The 17,781-nt window shown below is 44.0% G+C and overlaps 1 protein-coding gene across 3 annotated transcripts in view; it reads left to right on the forward strand.

Moving 5' to 3' along the window:
• Window positions 1-17,781, forward strand: part of LOC144501580 (rho GTPase-activating protein 44-like) — a 345,975-nt gene that overhangs the window by 222,719 nt on the left and 105,475 nt on the right. For all 3 annotated transcript variants that reach the window (XM_078225440.1, XM_078225439.1, XM_078225441.1), the window contains exons 3-6: window positions 505-609; window positions 2,970-3,046; window positions 7,320-7,431; window positions 9,089-9,165. In XM_078225440.1, the coding sequence (XP_078081566.1) occupies window positions 505-609; window positions 2,970-3,046; window positions 7,320-7,431; window positions 9,089-9,165 (371 nt within the window). The remainder of the gene's footprint in view (window positions 1-504; window positions 610-2,969; window positions 3,047-7,319; window positions 7,432-9,088; window positions 9,166-17,781) is intronic.

A 17,781-nucleotide genomic window follows, 5' to 3' on the forward strand; every position in this document is an offset into this window, starting at 1 on the left:
TGGGAGGTGCATTGTTTGTGACGAGTTGTTCCGGTTCACATTGTCACGATGGTTCGAAAGGGTTAACTGTTCCTCGTGGGGCTTGCTGCAGGATTTTAACAGAATGTGGTTGCCTTGCTGCAAAACCTTGACTCTAAATTCTAGCGAACCTACCTATGGGTCAATTGTTATAAAGCACTGTCGACCGCAAAACCTCCCACAAAATAACAAATGGGCAGGATTTTCCGGCCTCACCTGTCCCGAAACTGTAAAATCCTGCCCGAGGTCAACGGACCTCCCCATTGTCCACTCCTCGCCTGCTCCGATTGCCATGGCGGGCGGGACGGTGAAATTCCAGAACTGTTGCTAATATACTTTGGATTTAACGTCAGCTGTGCCAAGGATTGAACCTCATTCAGTTTTTCGGAACACACCCTGGTTTTGCTTTGAAGAATACTGCATCGAAAGTGATTTTATGTTTGAGTTTTTGCGGCCGCAATGTAATAATTTTGTTTCACCAAACAGGTGGAGAAACGACTAGAGCTGGTGAAACAGGTCACCCACAGCACTCACAAAAAACTCACAGCATGTCTGCAGGGACAACAAGGTGTAGACGCCGACAAACGATCCGTAAGTTCGCTTTCATTATTGTCCACTGATATAGTCAGTCTAACTCACCATTTGCGATGTTAGCTGTTGAATCATGTTGATGTATTATCTAATGTTGAGGTTTCATCTAACCTACAGATCTTGGGACACTAAGGGGCAATTTAGCGCAGCCAATCCACCTCGCCTACAATTGCCAAGACACTGGGCGGCACGGTGGCACAGTGGTTAGCATTGCTGCCTCACAGTGCCAGGGACCCTGGTTCGATTCCCAGCTTGGGTCACTGTCTGTGTGGAGTTTGCACATTCTCCCCGTGTCTGCGTGGGTTTCCTCCGGGTGCTCCGGTTTCCTCCCACAGTCCAAGGATGTGTAGGTTAGGTGCCAAATTACCCCTCAGTGTACCCGAACAGGTGCCAGAGTGTGGCCACTAGGGGATTTTCACAGTAACATCATTGTACTGTTAATATAAGCCTACTTGTGACTAATAAATAAACTTTAAAACTACTTTAAACGTGTAAACTCCACACAGGCAGTCACCCTATGCTGGATTTGAGCCCAGGTCCCTGGCGCTGTGAGGCAGCAATGCTAACCACTGTGCCACCATGCCACTCTCATATGGATAGCGTTTTGTAAACTTTACTTTAATTGTTTGGAGAGCTGAGATGAAAGGGAGAGGTCCTGTGGAGATGACAGGGCCCACTGCACCTCGTTTCCACTCAGGAACTCTCAAAGCCAGAAGCAGACCTTCCCCCAGCAGGAAGGTGGGGTGGGGGGAATCCTGTTCATTGAAGACTGCCAGCCAATCGGAGGTGAGCAGCGTCACTGGGACAGTGGTGACTGCCATCTACCCACCTAAGGCCGCAGGTCACTGAGGGATCCAGACACAGGTGGGTGAAGGTGGGAAGGGGATCGTGGGATGGGGTCCACAGGAGAGGAGGGGAGCGAGGAGTCAGCAGCAAGGGCCAGAGTGGGGTGGTTCTCAGCAGCATCCCCCCCCCCCCCATTCCAACATCAGGTGCTTTGACCAGGCATTGAGTAACTGTGTATCAGGAAGCACCCTGGGAGACAGTGGGCAAACAAACCGGGACTTGCTGCTCATGCTCCAGACATGGTGAGGTTCCTGCCCGCCACTCAGTCAATACCAACAGCAGCAGGATGGGGCCCTCATGGGCATTATTTGCCTATGCCCCCCCCTCACAGACTCAATCAGGGCAGAGGCAGGAAGGTGACAGGATCTCCCCCAACCACCGCCCCGCCCAATTAAATGCCCCCCCCCCCCTCAAATCTGCCATCGGGAAAGGCAAGATTCCAACCCCCACGGCATCCCAAAATATAACACCACATGCTGTTGCATCATTAGAGCAAGTGTCAATCCCCGGATGAAAGGAAATTCTTGTTAAAGCAGTCTTTTACAAAGTGTGCGTCTGTAACCTAGTGGGGGTAACTTTGGGTAATACCGGACAGGCAATCCATTATACACCTGGGCTGATCTACCCGTCTGTGGCAGACAACAGGAAGGAAAATTGGAAATGATATGTAATGAACAGGTGACTGATTCACTAACGTTTGTTTTATATTATCATCTAAAGTGAAAATTATCCACAGTGTGTTGGAATAATGCGTTTATGTCTGAATAAATATGCTAGTGATGCAGTGTGTCCTTCCCAAGTGATGATTGGTCTGTAGGAAGCAATTTTTGTTTCACATCTCTAGTATTTTCCATTAAAGTCAACGTTTTACTGGGATACCTGGATGCAATCAATTCTCACAGGATGCCACGGTAGCACTGCTGCGTCACAGCGCCAGGGATCCAGGTTCAATTCCGGCCTTGGGAGACAACCTGTGTGGAGTTTGTACGTTCTTCCCTGTGCGTGGGTTTCCTCCGGGTGCCTCCAGTTTCTTCCCACAGTCCAAAGATATGCAGTTTAGGTGGATTGGCCATGCTAAATTGTCCTTTAATGTCAGGGAGATTAGCAAGATAAATACGTGGGGTTACAGGGTTAGGGCCTGGGTGGGATTGTTGTCGCTGAGTCTCATTGGGCCAAATGGCTTCTTTCTGCACTGTAGGGATTCTATGGTTTAGGCAGCAGTTTTAGTTCAAGACCAGATATAGGGGCATTTTTTGTAAATATTTATAGCAAGATTGTGAATGTTTGTGACAAACACATTTAGAAGTTTAGTACGATAGAAAATCAAGGAACTTGTCTCCACCAATAGAATCACTGGTATTATATGAAACTGTTACATCTCTTGAAACTCTGATAGATTATTGGTAGCATTGAAGTAGTTGACTTGTGAGGTTTGGCATCGAGAAACAGCTGAGTTGGTACGTGATAGCAGTCACATCTAAGATCTGAATAAATCATTTTGGTCTTGTCCACAGAAAAAGCTACCATTAACAACATTAGCCCAGTGTTTAGTGGAAGGCTCTACCATCCTGGGTGAAGATTCTTTACTAGGGTAAGGCTTTGAAGTACTTTTTTTTTAAATGTTGGAACTTCTGTGTAATCAACCACAGAGTTCCATTTGCTTAATCCCATTGGTACTGATGCATGATTGTGATATTCCGATGAAGGGAGATGGGCCACCCCTATGTTAATCTGTGTTCCTCATCACTGGAAATGTAGTCTGACCAAATTGTTTCAGAAGTAATTGAGTGTCTGAAATTATTTAATGAGCAGTGTTCAACATGTAGCAACGATGATGCCTACCCAAAATTGTACGGTATATTAAATATATCAAGATTGTTTAATCAACTCTCGTACTTCAGTTTAAACATTCAGATGCTAACTGGATTAAAACCTGGTTCAACAGTGAGTGTACATGTGTGAATTTGTTATAGGAAAGCAATGACTGGGTGGTCTGACTGGGTTCTGGGACAAAAGCTGGCTGCGTGGGTTAAAGGGCCATTTCCGTCCTGCGACTATATTTGTACCGTCTCCGTATAACAAGTGGGTTGCTCTGCTTAAATTGGCTTTCAGGAAAGCTGCTCAAATCTTTCTTTTTTAATTGTTTTCTCCCCAGAAGGTTTGCTCTGACCAAATCAATAATTTATATCAGCATTACTTGAGGAATACAAGTCTCTTAAATATTTCTCATGCTCATTGTTATGAACCGTGGAAAACATCCAAACTAGGATTAAGTAACTGATTTAAGTTACGCTTTCGAGTGTAGCAGCTTAAACTTCTGATTCATTTGAACATACACATTTATTAAGTGTTTCTTGGCACTTTCAGTTTCACTCCACTCGATATACAAATTTGCCTTCAGTGTTTCATGACTAGATGCCTATATCTTAGCCTTAATTTTACAAGTTCCAACCAATAGCGAGATGACCTGCCATCAGCGAGATTCTGAATGCCAACTTAATTATATTGCATCGTTTGAGAAATAAACATTCTGGCGAGTTAGCGGTGCTGTGTTTGTTGGGTGGTATATTTGTAATCCCATTGCTTTGCTATGGACACACATTGCATTCTGCTCAGATACAGCGAAGAGACATTCCCCTCACCACAGACAACCCCTTTATGATCAAATTGGAAAGAACAATACAGGCAGTCCTTGACTTTACGACTTTCGAGTTACGACGAACAGCACTTACAACGTTTATAAATCGACAGCCCATTTTGACTTTGCATCATCGGTTTTGACTTTACGACACCATGCCAGCACATTCATGTTTGTGCATTGACACCCTGTGCCGCCCGTCTGTATAACTGGAGCCATGTTTATTCAGTGGAAACAAGTGTTTTGTTCTGTTAAATGACGGCACAACTGTTACAATTTTATACACTTATGTTGTATTTAATTTGCGCTCAGACGAGCAGAAATTCGAGGTTAAACAGGCAGCTGACAGTGACCGATGGCTTCATTATATCTGCCACACTAACCAAGGCATTTGTGCTAAAGTGTGCAGGCATCAATAGTCACCTCAGCTTGACAGGACAAGAGTTGAGAACATGTAACACTGCCGGCCACCCCAAGAGTGATTTCCAGCCTTGGTTCGGAAACCAATCCCCCATTTATACATTGTTCCTATGGGAGAATTGGTTCCAACTTATGGGGGGGAATTTTCCCGTCCCACCCGCCGCGGGTATCATAGCGGGTAGGAGGGCAGACCATGCAAAGGTCCATTGACCTCGGGTGGGATTTTCCAGTTTTGGGGCGAGCGCAGCCAGAAAATCCTGCCCAGAATCTTTCAACTTACAATTGATTCCTGGAAACCACTTTGGGTCATAAATCCAGGGACTTCCTGTATAGAAGAATCAAGCCTAACCAAAGAACTGTCTTTGGGCGGCTGTTACTATTGAGCAGCTGTGAAGTGGTTAGAACACTGAGTTTGCCTTGTGGAAGCCATTTGAACTTGGCCCTGCTGCGTTTTGGCAATCTGGCTTTAAGTGCTCGAGGGATCCACTCGACCTATAGGGTAGTTTGCAACCTGGGGGAGAGTGCATTTCTTTAACAAGCTTTTGAACGCTCGATTCGAAAAACATTTGAAATTTATCAGCCAGAACCGGAGCTCCCTCCTGAATGTTACATTGCAATTTGCAGTGCATAGAATGAATCCGATGATTGTGCGTCGCACTGTGTGGCTACCAGTCTTAGATGTACTGTGAATTAAGCATAAGGCCCGGGTTAGAGTCAAACTGCTAAAATATCTTATTAAAATACGTCCAAATAAATTTCAAACTAGGTTTTGGGTTGAGGCATCTGAAAATTAAGCGTAGTAATAAAATAAAACAAACTGCGCAGTTTATAGTCCAGTTTTCTGTCGGACCCGCCCAGCATAATATATTGTGTTAGTTCTGGCCAAGCAGTTAGCTGAAACTTGGAGAGGCTGAATACCCCATTGTTAATATTTGCACAAAGCTGGCAAGGTTTATAGAGTGCGTGGAGAATGATGCCAAGCTATGAGTAAAATCATCTTGGTCTTTATTGCTTTGAGCATTGTTGTAAGGACTCATTGTCATCATACTGAAGAGTCTTGTTGGCCCCTGTACATTTTAACCAAGTGCACATTGAGAAGGCTTATAAATTCGCATTAAATTCCAGACCCATCCTGTATACCAGTTTGCCGAGGAATTTCCTGCTGATGGCTAAAAGAGATATGTGGAAAAATACAAAATAATTTTGATTTTGTCACAATTTGCTGGGCATGGCGAAACTATAGAAACATAGAAACTAGAAGCAGGAGGAGGCCATTCAGCCCTTTGAACCTGGTCCGCCATTCATTATGATCACGGCTGATCATCAAATTCAATATCCTGATCCCCTCTTCCCCCCATATCCCTTGATCCCTTTAGCCCCAAGAGCTATATCTAATTTCTTCTTGAAGTTAGGCTGGAGTTTGAGCCTGAATAAATGTTTCTGTTAGAATTGTAGACTTTGTGCTGGGGAATACTGTGCAAACCCACAGCCCGATAGCAACACGTCCTGACATTGGAGCATAGATGAAAGAACTTGTCATTAATGGAGCGCCTTCTCGAGATATTGAAACACATTTCAGATACAATAGATTATCTTCTGAAGAGGCGTTACATGGTGCTATGGGCAGCGAATGAGGAATTAATCAGATTTTGGAAGTGAGGAAACTCCAATTCGCTATGGTTATAAATGGAGAGACAGCAATTGGAGTACGAGATCCACAGAGGACCACAGATTGGGGGGAAAAGAACTAACAAATGTGCTGGAATTTTACCACCTCGCCTGCCCAAGGCTCGTAAAGTCCTGCCCAAGGCCAATGGAGAACGTCGTTCTGCAAGCCGCGCCTGCCTCGATTCCGGGGCGGGAGTAGGGGTAAAATTCCAGCCTCTGTTATGAGTATCAGAACCCGAGGGTTCCACCCACTTGCTATTGAGTTCAGTTGTCTGTTTAAGAGTTGTAAAATTGGAAGGTTTTGGTGCAACAGGTTACAGTTTGAAATATCGTTCCAAAGATAAAATTCTTATTTTCTGTGATGCTGATAATTCTTTAAATACTGTGGGGAATAAATAATGTACAGCCTGAACTGCTTCGAGCAAATAGGGTACAGTCAATGCTGCCTAAATTTTAGTAGAGTTCCTTTGGATAATCTATCTGGGTGATGCTTCCAGAGGTAAGCTTAGTCGTTGTAATGCCTAATGCCGAAATAATGCATCGTCATAAAGTGTTCTTTATGATGATGTGGAGATGCCGGCATTGGACTGGGGTGTGCACAGTAAGAAGTCTCACAACACCAGGTTAAAGTCCAACAGGTTTATATCATGAGCTCATGATTTTAAATAAACCTGTTGGACTTTAACCTGGTGTTGTGAGACTTCTGACTGTTCTTTATGATGACTGCAAAGACAGTGGGTGCAATTTTCCTGTCCCGCCCACCACGGGAATCGTAGCAGGCAGGACATGGAGCGTGCAAAGATCCGTTGACATCGGGTGGGATTTTCCAGCCTTGGGGCAAGCACGACCGGAAAATCCCATCCAGTGTTTGTGTCGGTTTTTTAAAAATGAACTGACTGAAGATCTTTCAGTGGCCAATGGCTCACATTGTGCAAAATTGGGAACCTACACATGCTGGAAAAAATATTTGTGTTGTTTCAGAACTACGTAATTGGAATTCCTGGTGCTTTTTCTAAAGTAAAGGCTAAACCTAGGGAGAAAGAGAACAGCATGTTGCATTGTCTGACGGTGTATCTGTAATGATTATTTCCGCAGTAGGAGTTCTGCCTAACGTGGCTTGTGTCCTCTCTCTCTACAGGAAGATGCTGAAGATGTGTGGGGACACAGAGGACAGGCTAGCCCAGGAGCTTATCCTTTTCGAGCTACAGATAGAACGGGATGTGATAGAGCCACTCTTCGTGTTAGCTGAGGTAAGAAGTGTGCTGAGATTGTCCTGAATAGCCAGAGGCTCTTTCTAGAAAAAGGGAAACTAAAATGGCAAATATACTCAAAATAGAAACAAATAAATGTTGAAGTATGGAACGGGTCAGTGACTGCCCTCAGGGTAGAATTTCTGTAGGCCTTTCTCTCTGATCCCCAGTTATAACTCTAGGAAATCCTGTAGCAATGGTGTAAATGGTCACCAAGTTTCCACTGAGTTTCTACTGAAGTTACAATGAGAGAACAGGTGAGCACGCACACAAATTCTATTCCATCAGCCCTTTCTGAGTGTGGACTGTTCATCCGAACACGCTTATACTCCGGCCATTTAGCTAGTAGGTTCAGCAAAGCATGGAACTAAAGTTCTTTTTTTTATTAATTTACAGGTTGTGAGAGTCATTGGCTAGGCCAGCATTTATTGCCCATCCCTAGTTGCCCTTCAGAAGGTGGTGGTGAGCTGCCTTCTTGAACTGCTGCAGTCCCCGAGGTGTAGGTGCACCTACAGTGCTGTTAGGGAGGGAATTCCAGGAATCTGACTTATGAGCGTGAAGGAACAATCATATATTTCCAAGTCAGGATGGGACGTGACCTGGCGGGGAACCTCCAGGTGGTGGTGTTCTCAGGTATCTGCTGCCCTTGTCTTTCTAGATGGGAGTGGTCTTGATTTTGGAAGGTGCTGCTTAAGGAACCTTGGTGCAATCCTGCAGTCTACCTTGTAGGTGGTACACACTGCTGCCACTGTGCATTGGTGGTGGAGGGATTGAATGTTTGTGGAACGGGTAGCAATCAAGTGGGCTGCTTTGTCCGGGATGGTGTCAGGCTTCTTGAGAGTTGTTGGAGCTGTACTCATCTAAGCAAGGAGACAGTATTCCATCAGATTCCTGACTTGTGCCTTGTAGATGGTGGATAAGCTTTAGGGAGTCGGGGGTAAGTTACCCACCACAGAATTCCTAGCCTCTGACCTGCTCTTATTGCCACAGTATTTATATGTCTACTCCGGTTCAGTTTCTGATCAATGGTAACTCCCAGGATGTTGATAGTTGGGGATTCAGTGATGGATAATGCCATTAAATGTCAGGGAGCGATGGTTAGATCCTCTCTTGTTTGAGATGGTCATTGCCTGGCACTTGCATGGCATGAATGTTACTTGCTACTTGTCAGCCCAAGCCTTGCTAATGCCCAGGTCTTGCTGCATTTGGACACAGACTGATTCAGTATCTAAGGAATCGCGAATGATATTGAACATTGTGCAGTCATCAGCAAACATCCCCACTTTGGATCTAATGATGGAAGGAAGGTCATTGATAAAGCAGCTGAAGATGGTTGGGCCTAGGACACTACCCTGAGGAACTCCTGCAGTGATGTCCTGCAACTGCGATAATTGACCTCCAACCACCATGAGCTCTTCTTGAAAAAGAGAATTTTGAGAGGAGATTTGATTGAGATGTTCAAAATCATGAGGGTCCAGTTAAAGCTTTCTTATCTGAATGCTTTAACTGTTGGAGTTTCCTGACTTCCACCTTGTATGTGATGGAAATCTTAATTTGAATAATGAGGAATATGATTGCAAAAGTGAATTACCATTTTTATTCAACCAGATAATCTCCAATGAACAGATAAAGAGAATGATATTTTTTTTTTTTTTAGGTGGACATTCCTAATATTCAGAAACAGAGAAAACATTTAGCGAAACTAGTATTGGACATGGATTCATCTAGAACACGGTAAATGTGATTATTCCTTTTTCTCCAGTCTAATTTGACCGCTTTATTTATGGAATCTAAACTACCGTACCTGTTTTTTGGCATTGTTCACCTAAGCATCAAGATGGGTCTTATCTGAAGGATTTAACCTTGGAGCTTGCCTGAATTCAACCTAATGTTTGATGGCAATCTTGATTTTAATAATAAGAATATGATATGGGTATTGGTAGCAGGGTGGTAATGCTGCCAGAAGCCTGGGCTATTAATCAGAGACATTGGGTAGAATTCTCCAGCCTGCCTGTGGCAGGTTTTACTGTGGCAGAGGTGGTGCACCATTGGCCGCTAGCAGGATCTTCCAGTCCTGCCGCAGTCGATGGTGATATGCAGCTCTCTCCTGTGCCGGTGTCGGGGAACCCGCAGCAGGGATTGACTTTGGCCAGAGCGAAAGATCCTGCCAGCAGGAAGGCCTGGAGGATTCTGTCCGTGGGTTCAAATCCCACCATGACAGTTTGTGAATTGAAACCATCAAATAAATCCAGAATATAAAGCTGCTCTCGAGAATGGTGATCATGACAACGGATTGTTGTTAAAACACAACTGGTTCACTAATGTCCATGAGGAAAGGAAGGCAGTGGCGTAATGGCATTGTCGCTGGACTGGTAATCCAGAAACCCAGGGCAATGCTTTTCACAGTAACTTCATTTCAATATTAATGTAAGCCTACTTGTGACACTAATAAATAAACTTAAACGTAATGCTCTAGGGACCTGAGTTCGAATCCCACCACAGCAGATGGTGACATTTGAATTCAATAAAAAAAATCTGGAATTAAATTAAGTCTAATAATGACCATGAAACCATTGTCAATTGTCGGAAAAACCCATCTGGTTCACTAATGACAATTAGGGAAGAAAATCTGCCGTCCTTACGTGATCTGGCTTGCATGTGACTCCAGAGCCACAGCAATGTGGTTGACTCTTAAATGCTCTCAGGCACGAATAATAAATGCTGGCCCAGCTAGCAATGCCCACATCCCATAAATGAATTATGCCATTTTTACCCAGTCTGACCTATATATGTTTCCAAACATACATAAAATTGACTCTTAACTACCCTCTGGAATAACCTAGCAAGCTATGAAGGCAACTTGCTATTATATAATCAATGGATAATAAATGCTTGCTGGCCAGCGACATCTAATCCTGTGAATAAATAAAAGTGAATCTTCTTTCAATTCCATTCTTTAATTTTTTGTCTTTCCCTTTCTCTCTTTATCTTGAACTCTTCCATCTCCCTCGGTGGCTTCCTAGATACTTTCCCTCATGAGTAAACTTTATGGGTTAGTGAGGACCAGTGTTCCCAGTCTCAACTAATGCAACTAGGTTAGATATGAAAAGAGGATTATTTTCTCGGAGGAGAGTGGGATTTCTGATTCTCTAATTTCCTTCAGACACGAGTGGGATCTGTTTATGGCTGGAGATCGTCTCTTGGAAAAGGTGGGGACTGAATGGGATGATCAGGGCCAGAGTGATCATCAGGAGTAATTACAATTGCCTCAAGGGATTGAAGGGGAGTTTTCTGGATTTTCTACCCCTGGCTTGAGTTTTTATTTGGTTTATTGCCTCTTTTACCGGGAGATTGTGGTGGGGAGTGTGTGAAGCATCAGAGTTCTGTAATACAGCTGGACGGACAAGCAATCGGCTCCTCTCTGTTATTATCAGACTTTCATTCATCCCAGTGTATCTGATTGTCTCCGACTACTCTTCCAAGCCTCTCCCTCTCTCCAAATGATCTCTTTCAGTATTTCTCCTGACACTTAAAAATTTTTCCCAATCTTCCTTCCTGCTTCGTAAATGTTTCTCTCTTTTTATTTTGCTCCTTCCTTTGTATGTCTTTTTTGTCCTTCACTTTCTCGTTCTGTGTATTTCTCACACATTTTCCCTTCCTTTCTGTATGGAGGGGAAACCATTTCCATACCCGCTATGGTCATCTAGAAACAGTTTCAGGGCCCTGATCATTTAATAGCCGAGACCAAAGTGTTAATGTCTTTTTGCTGCGTTTACCTCAGCGCCGAGCTCTGATTTCTTTCCTGGAGAGGGGTTGAGGGAGAGAGTGGCGAGGTCAGGGCAGGAATATAACGGGTATGGCCGGATATGAAAGAAGCAAGCGAACAGTGAGGGAGGAACCGTGCCCCAGGCCAGGAGGTGATGATTGCACAGAGGAGCAGGCAGTGAGTATGGAGGATGCAAGTGAACATAATGAGCTGAGATGCCTGAGGCTGGGACAAGTGAAGTGGGTGACTCTTGGACTGGCAGCCATTTGGGCAGGCTTGGAGCGAGCAGCGAGGCTGGGACTGATAGGAAACAAGTGAGCTGGTTAGGCCCAGGACATGATAGTGAGGCATGGAGCTGGAACATGACAATGAAATGTGATTAATCTCAATATAAAACAAAAGAACATAAGAACATAAGAAATAGGAGCAGGAGTAGGCCATCTAGCCCCTCGAGCCTGCCCCGCCATTCAATAAGATCATGGGTGATCTGAAGTGGATCAGTTCCACTTACCCGCCTGATCCCTATAACCCCTAATTCCCTTACCGATCAGGAATCCATCTATCCGTGATTTAAACATATTCAATGAGGTAGCCTCCACCACTTCAGCGGGCAGAGAATTCCAGAGATTCACCACCCTCTGAGAGAAGAAGTTCCTCCTCAACTCTGTCCTAAACTGACCCCCCTTTATTTTGAGGCTGTGCCCTCTAGTTCTAGTTTCCTTTCTAAGTGGAAAGAATCTGTCCATCTCTACCCTATCCAGCCCCTTCATTATCTTATAGGTCTCTATAAGGTCCCCCCTCAGCCTTCTAAATTCCAACGAATACAAACCCAAAAACAGGAGGAAAGGCCCGCTATCGCTGTTGTTGCAAATATTACAATTGAAATATATTCTAAATTCCAACGAATACAAACCCAATCTGCTCACAGGAGGAAAGGCTCGCTATTGCTGTTGTTGCAAATATTACAATTGAAATATTACTTTGAGATCACAGTTGCCACCAATCAGCGCATGGTATAAAGTCATTATTTTTTGAAAGTGATGTTATTTTCAATTTTACCATCATTGGAGCATCATTCTATGATGATATCTCCAGGGGTCTGCTGCAGTAGTGAAATCTGGCATCAACACACAAAGCCTAGGACTGGCAGACCTTGTGTTGCCAAAGACCAAGACTGGGAGATAGTAAAGCGAAGGCTGATGCTGATGGTTGGGGGATTGAGACAAGAACTTGGTCTGGAGGCCTGAAGATCCTTGGGGAGTGAATCTTAATACATACAACAACAGAATTCTATTGTTAGCCAATGACATTGGTCGTGATATATCTAATCAAACGGGCTCGATGGAAAAACATACATAACAATGTTAAGAATGCCTGTTGGTAGCGATTCACTATATTGATTTATTGATTTAGTATCATGCTCAATAGGTCCCCGATGTGTTCTCTGATTAAGACATTGATGTCTATTTTAATTACTTTGTACAAAAAGGGGACAATTATATTTGGAAAGCTTAGAAAACAGGAAAAGAAATTGGGCTATTCAGGTAATAAGGATACCAGTAATATCATACACAGCATATATTAATAATGGAACAATTAAACTGGAGTGTAGGAAAATTAATCCCAAGGAAAGGCATCCTCCTTGTATAATAACCAGAGGTTTTTGTCAGATGTTGCAGTTGCAATGTCTGGATGTGCACAGGCAGGGATTTTACATCATTGTCTGGGTCAGGGGTGCTCAGACTTTGGTGACTCGAGAATGAATGTTTCGACAGTTATCCTGACTCGACCTACAAGCACGGTCTTCCTACGATCACTCAGGGATATTAAAACGTCATGCTCAACAGGCTTTACACTGCCTTATTCTACCTTTGCTACCTAAATAGTCAACTTTACGAATTATTAGGCTTGTTGATACTCAATTTTTGAAGAAAAGTTTATCCTCCAGATTTTTAATGCATATCTATTTGCTGTTTTCTTTGTTTTTGTATTTTAATGGACAAAAACAGTGTTTATTTATTTGTTCAATGGATGTGGGCATCACTGGCAAGGCCAACATTTATTGACTACCCTTCAATTGTCTTTTGAGGAGGTGGTGATGAGCTGCCACCTTCAATACGGCTTATTAGGCCATTTGAAAGGGCAGTTAAGACCCAACCGCAGTCCTGTACGTACAAAGAGAACAAAGAACAGGACCAAGCCTTTTGGCCCTCCAAGCCCATGCCAAGCATGATGCCCTAACTAAACTAAAATAAATAACTCCGTTATTTAAGAAGGGTAGGAAGGATAACCCGGGTAATTATAGGCCAGTGAGCTTGACGTCCGTGGTGGGGAAGTTGTTGGAGAAGATCCTTAGAGATAGGATGTATGCGCATTTAGAAAGGAATAAACTCATTAACGAGAGTCAGCATGGTTTTGTGAGAGGGAGGTCATGCCTCACTAACCTGGTGGGGTTTTTTGAAGAAGTGACCAGAATGGTTGATGAGGGAAGGGCCGTGGATGTCGTCTATATGGACTTTAGTAAAGCATTTGACAAAGTCCCTCTGGTGAAAAAGGTTGGATCTCATGGGATAAAGGGGGAGGTGGCTAGATGGGTGGAGAACTGGCTTGGTCACAGAAGACAGAGGGTGGTGGTGGAAGGGTCTTTTTCCGGCTGGAGGCCTGTGACTAGTGGTGTTCCGCAGGGCTCTGTATTGGGACCTCTGCTGTTTGTGATTTATATAAATGATCTGGAAGAAGGTGTAACTGGGGTGATCAGTAAGTTTGCGGACGACACAAAATTGGCAGGACTTGCAGATAGTGAGGAGCATTGTCAGAAGCTACAGAAGGATATAGATAGGCTGGAAATTTGGGCAAAGAAATGGCAGATGGAGTTCAATCCTGCTAAATGCGAAGTGATGCATTTTGGTAGAAATAATGTAGGGAGGAGCTATACGATAAATGGCAGAACCATAAAGGGTGTAGATACGCAGAGGGACCTGGGTGTGCAAGTCCACAGATCCTTGAAGGTGACGTCACAGGTGGAGAAGGTGGTGAAGAAGGCTTATGGCATGCTTGCCTTTATAGGACGGGGCATAGAGTATAAAAGTTGGGGTCTGATGTTGCAGATGTATAGAACGTTGGTTCGGCCGCATTTGGAATACTGCATCCAGTTCTGATCGCCACACTACCAGAAGGACGTGGAGGCTTTGGAGAGAGTACAGAGGAGGTTTACCAGGATGTTGCCTGGTATGGAGGGGCTTAGTTATGAGGAGAGATTGGGTAAACTGGGGTTGTTCTCCCTGGAAAGACGGAGGATGAGGGGAGACTTAATAGAGGTGTATAAAATTATGAAAGGCATAGATAGGGTGAACGGTGGGAAGTTTTTCCCCAGGTCGGTGGTGACGTTCACGAGGGGTCATAGGTTCAAGGTGAAGGGGGGGAAGTTTAACACAGATATCAGAAGGACATATTTTACACAGAGGGTGGTGGGGGCCTGGAATGCGCTGCCAGGCAAGGTGGTGGAGGCGGACACACTGGGAACGTTTAAGACTTATCTAGATAGCCATATGAACGGAGTGGGAATGGAGGGATACAAAAGAATGGTCTAGTTTGGACCAGGGAGCGGCACGGGCTTGGAGGGCCGAAGGGCCTGTTCCTGTGCTGTATTGTTCTTTGTTCTTTGTAATAGAAATCTTCTGAACATCTGAAGTCATGTAGGCCAGACCAGATAAGAATGGCAGATTTCCTTCTCTAAAGGGCATCAGTACGGCAGGTGGATTTTTACAACAATCTGGTGCTTTTGTGGTCGCCGGTTCCAGAATTTTAACCTAATTTAATTCATTGAATTTAAATTTGCCAACTGCATGATGGGATGTAGACTCTTGTCCTCCAAATCATTAATCCAGACCTTTGGATTGGCAACCCTGTGACGTAGCTCATGCTACTGAACCCTAAGTAGCAAAGGTTTAATGTTGTGTAATATTCAGTTTGCGACCCACTGGAAGCACCTTATGCAATTGTTTTGCAGCTGCCTTCACCAGAAATGCACAGCAGTAAGGATATAATTTAGTATCTATTGTAACACTATATTATAAAGATTACTCTCATCTTTTCCACGGAGAAAGCGCATGCACCGGCTCTGTGCATTAGTGTGTAGAAAATGCACACCTTGCCTGCACTGACGCCACTCATGCACAGCGCGCCGAAAGCGCACACTACACGTCGTCGATTCTGTATACGAGGTGTGCAGATAATGCGCGGTCGTCTGGAAACTAGATCCCAACTGACTAGACGACCACGATCAACGTCTGGGTCCAGGATGTCCTGAGAAGTTTCAGTACGCCTCTGGATTAAGAGCAATTTTGTACCTTTTCTCCACTAGAAAAGTTGCATATAACTGCTTCATGCCAGTTTTACAGTCAAAACTCTCTAACCATGTATGTCTTCAATCGGTTGCACCATTTCCAAGATACAGTTGCCACAGAAAATCTCTTGCTCCTCTGCAGAGATGGATCACCTCAGTTTTCACCATCATTGTCCGCAATGAGTGGCACCAGCTCACAGAAAAACATAAGATGGCCTAACTCTTATATATCACAGGAATGTACATTACACACACGTTAATGACTTGGGCTTGAGGGTACAAAGCACTGATTCAACATTTGCCGATGACACAGAACTCGCAAGTGTAGTCAATAGTAAGGAAGGTAACAATTGACTTCAAGAGGGCATGGACAGGTTGATGGAATGGCAGATGCAATCCAGTATGGAAGAATGAGGAGATTATGCATATTAAATGCCATAATTTTAAAGGGGGTGCAAGAACAGCAAGAACTTTGGAAGGGGAGGGGGGGACACTGTGCACAAATCTTTCAAGGTGGTTGTTCAGGCTAAAAAACAGAGTTCAACTTTCATATGGGATCCCAAGCTGTATAAATAGTGGAATGGAGTCCAAAAGCCAGCAAGTTGTGCTAAATCTTTACAAAACTTTAGCTTGTGCCTTGCTGGAGTATTGGGTCCATTTCTGAGCACTGGACTGCAGGAAAGATGTGAAGGCCTTGGAGAGGGTACAGAAGAGATTTACTGAAACGGTGCCAGCGAAGAGGAATTGGTGGAAGGAGAGGCTCGAGAAAGTGGACTTGTTCCCCATAAGAACTGAAAAGGTTAAGAGGAGATTTGAAATCTTCAAATAGTGAAGGGTTTAAATAGGGAAAAACAAAGGGATATTGTTACCAAAGGCTGAAGAGTCGCTACCAAGGCAGCAGATTTAAGGTTATTGCCAGAAGAACTAAAGGCAACAGGAGGAAAAAAAGTTTTACACAACAAGTGGTTGGTATTTATAACACAGTCTGATCAGATAGTGGAAACAAAATCAATAATAGCCTTCAAAAGGAATTTGACAGATTGCTGGAAGAGTCTTTGAATGGCATTGTGTGTGTTGCACAACCCCAAGATTCTACAAATAATACTTCTGCTGATGGAACGATTATTTGAACATTTGTTCAGAGCTGTCAGTGTGATTTATTCTTATAATTTCTGCATGCCTTAGTATCAGTTTGAGTTTCAATAAATTCAGCCTTACATATACCTCGTTCAGGAGAACCGACTGAGGTGTCGGGACGTGGCTTTCGTTTTATGAGCTGCGCTTGTGACTTTCTCCTAATGGAACAGAGATTTTGATCAGTTGTATTTATAAGGTGCAAGTATTGCGCTGCTTTGATTTTTTTTTACAATTGAAAAATGATTCCTCTGCCACCATGTTTGCAGTGATGATGCAGAATGTATACAATTCCCATACGCAGTCCATGTCATCCGTGCTGGTTAGATGCGTTGGCTATGCTAAATTCTCCCTCAGTGTACCCAAGTCGGTACAGTGGTTAGCACTGCTGCCTCATAGCGCCAGGGATCTGGGTTTGACTCCCGGCTTGGGTAACTGTGTGGAGTCGGCACGTTCTCCCAGTGTCTGCCGGGTGCACCGGTTTCCTTCCAAAGTCCGAAAGTCGTGCAGGTTAGGTGCATTGGCCATGCTAAATTCTCCCTCGGTGTACCCGAACAGGTGCCGGAGTGTGGCGACTCAGGGATTTTCACAGTAACTTCATTGCAGTGTTAATGTAAGCCTACTTGTGACACTGCTGAATAAGTAATATTTTTTAAAATCTTTTCATAATGGAATTCACCTTTCAGTGATACAGGGGATGCTATTTAAATTGAACTTTGATTTAGTGAAATTCTTGTCAGAGTGAAGTTACTATCTATGGAAACTGAAAATCAAAGATATAAGGCGGAATTTTCCTGTCCCGCCTGCCGCAGGAATCGTAGCGGGACAGAAAATTTGGCAGACCATTTAAAGGTCGGTTGATCTCAGGTGGGAATTTCCAGTCTTGGGACACAGATGGCTGGAACATCACACCCATAACCTTGTGCGGTGAAACCCGTAAGGAGCAGCTAAGTGTGAACTCGAACATTAAATTCAGGCGTTCACCTGTTGGTGCATCAATCCTCACTGTTCAAGGCCCCAAACACTCCTTCCAGGTGACATAGCGGTTTTCTTGCATTTCTTTCAACTTTGTCCGGAGCATTTGTTCCTCCCACTGTGATCTCCC

The sequence above is a fragment of the Mustelus asterias genome, chromosome 12 (assembly GCF_964213995.1).
Source record: "Mustelus asterias chromosome 12, sMusAst1.hap1.1, whole genome shotgun sequence".
Taxonomy (NCBI): domain Eukaryota; kingdom Metazoa; phylum Chordata; class Chondrichthyes; order Carcharhiniformes; family Triakidae; genus Mustelus; species Mustelus asterias.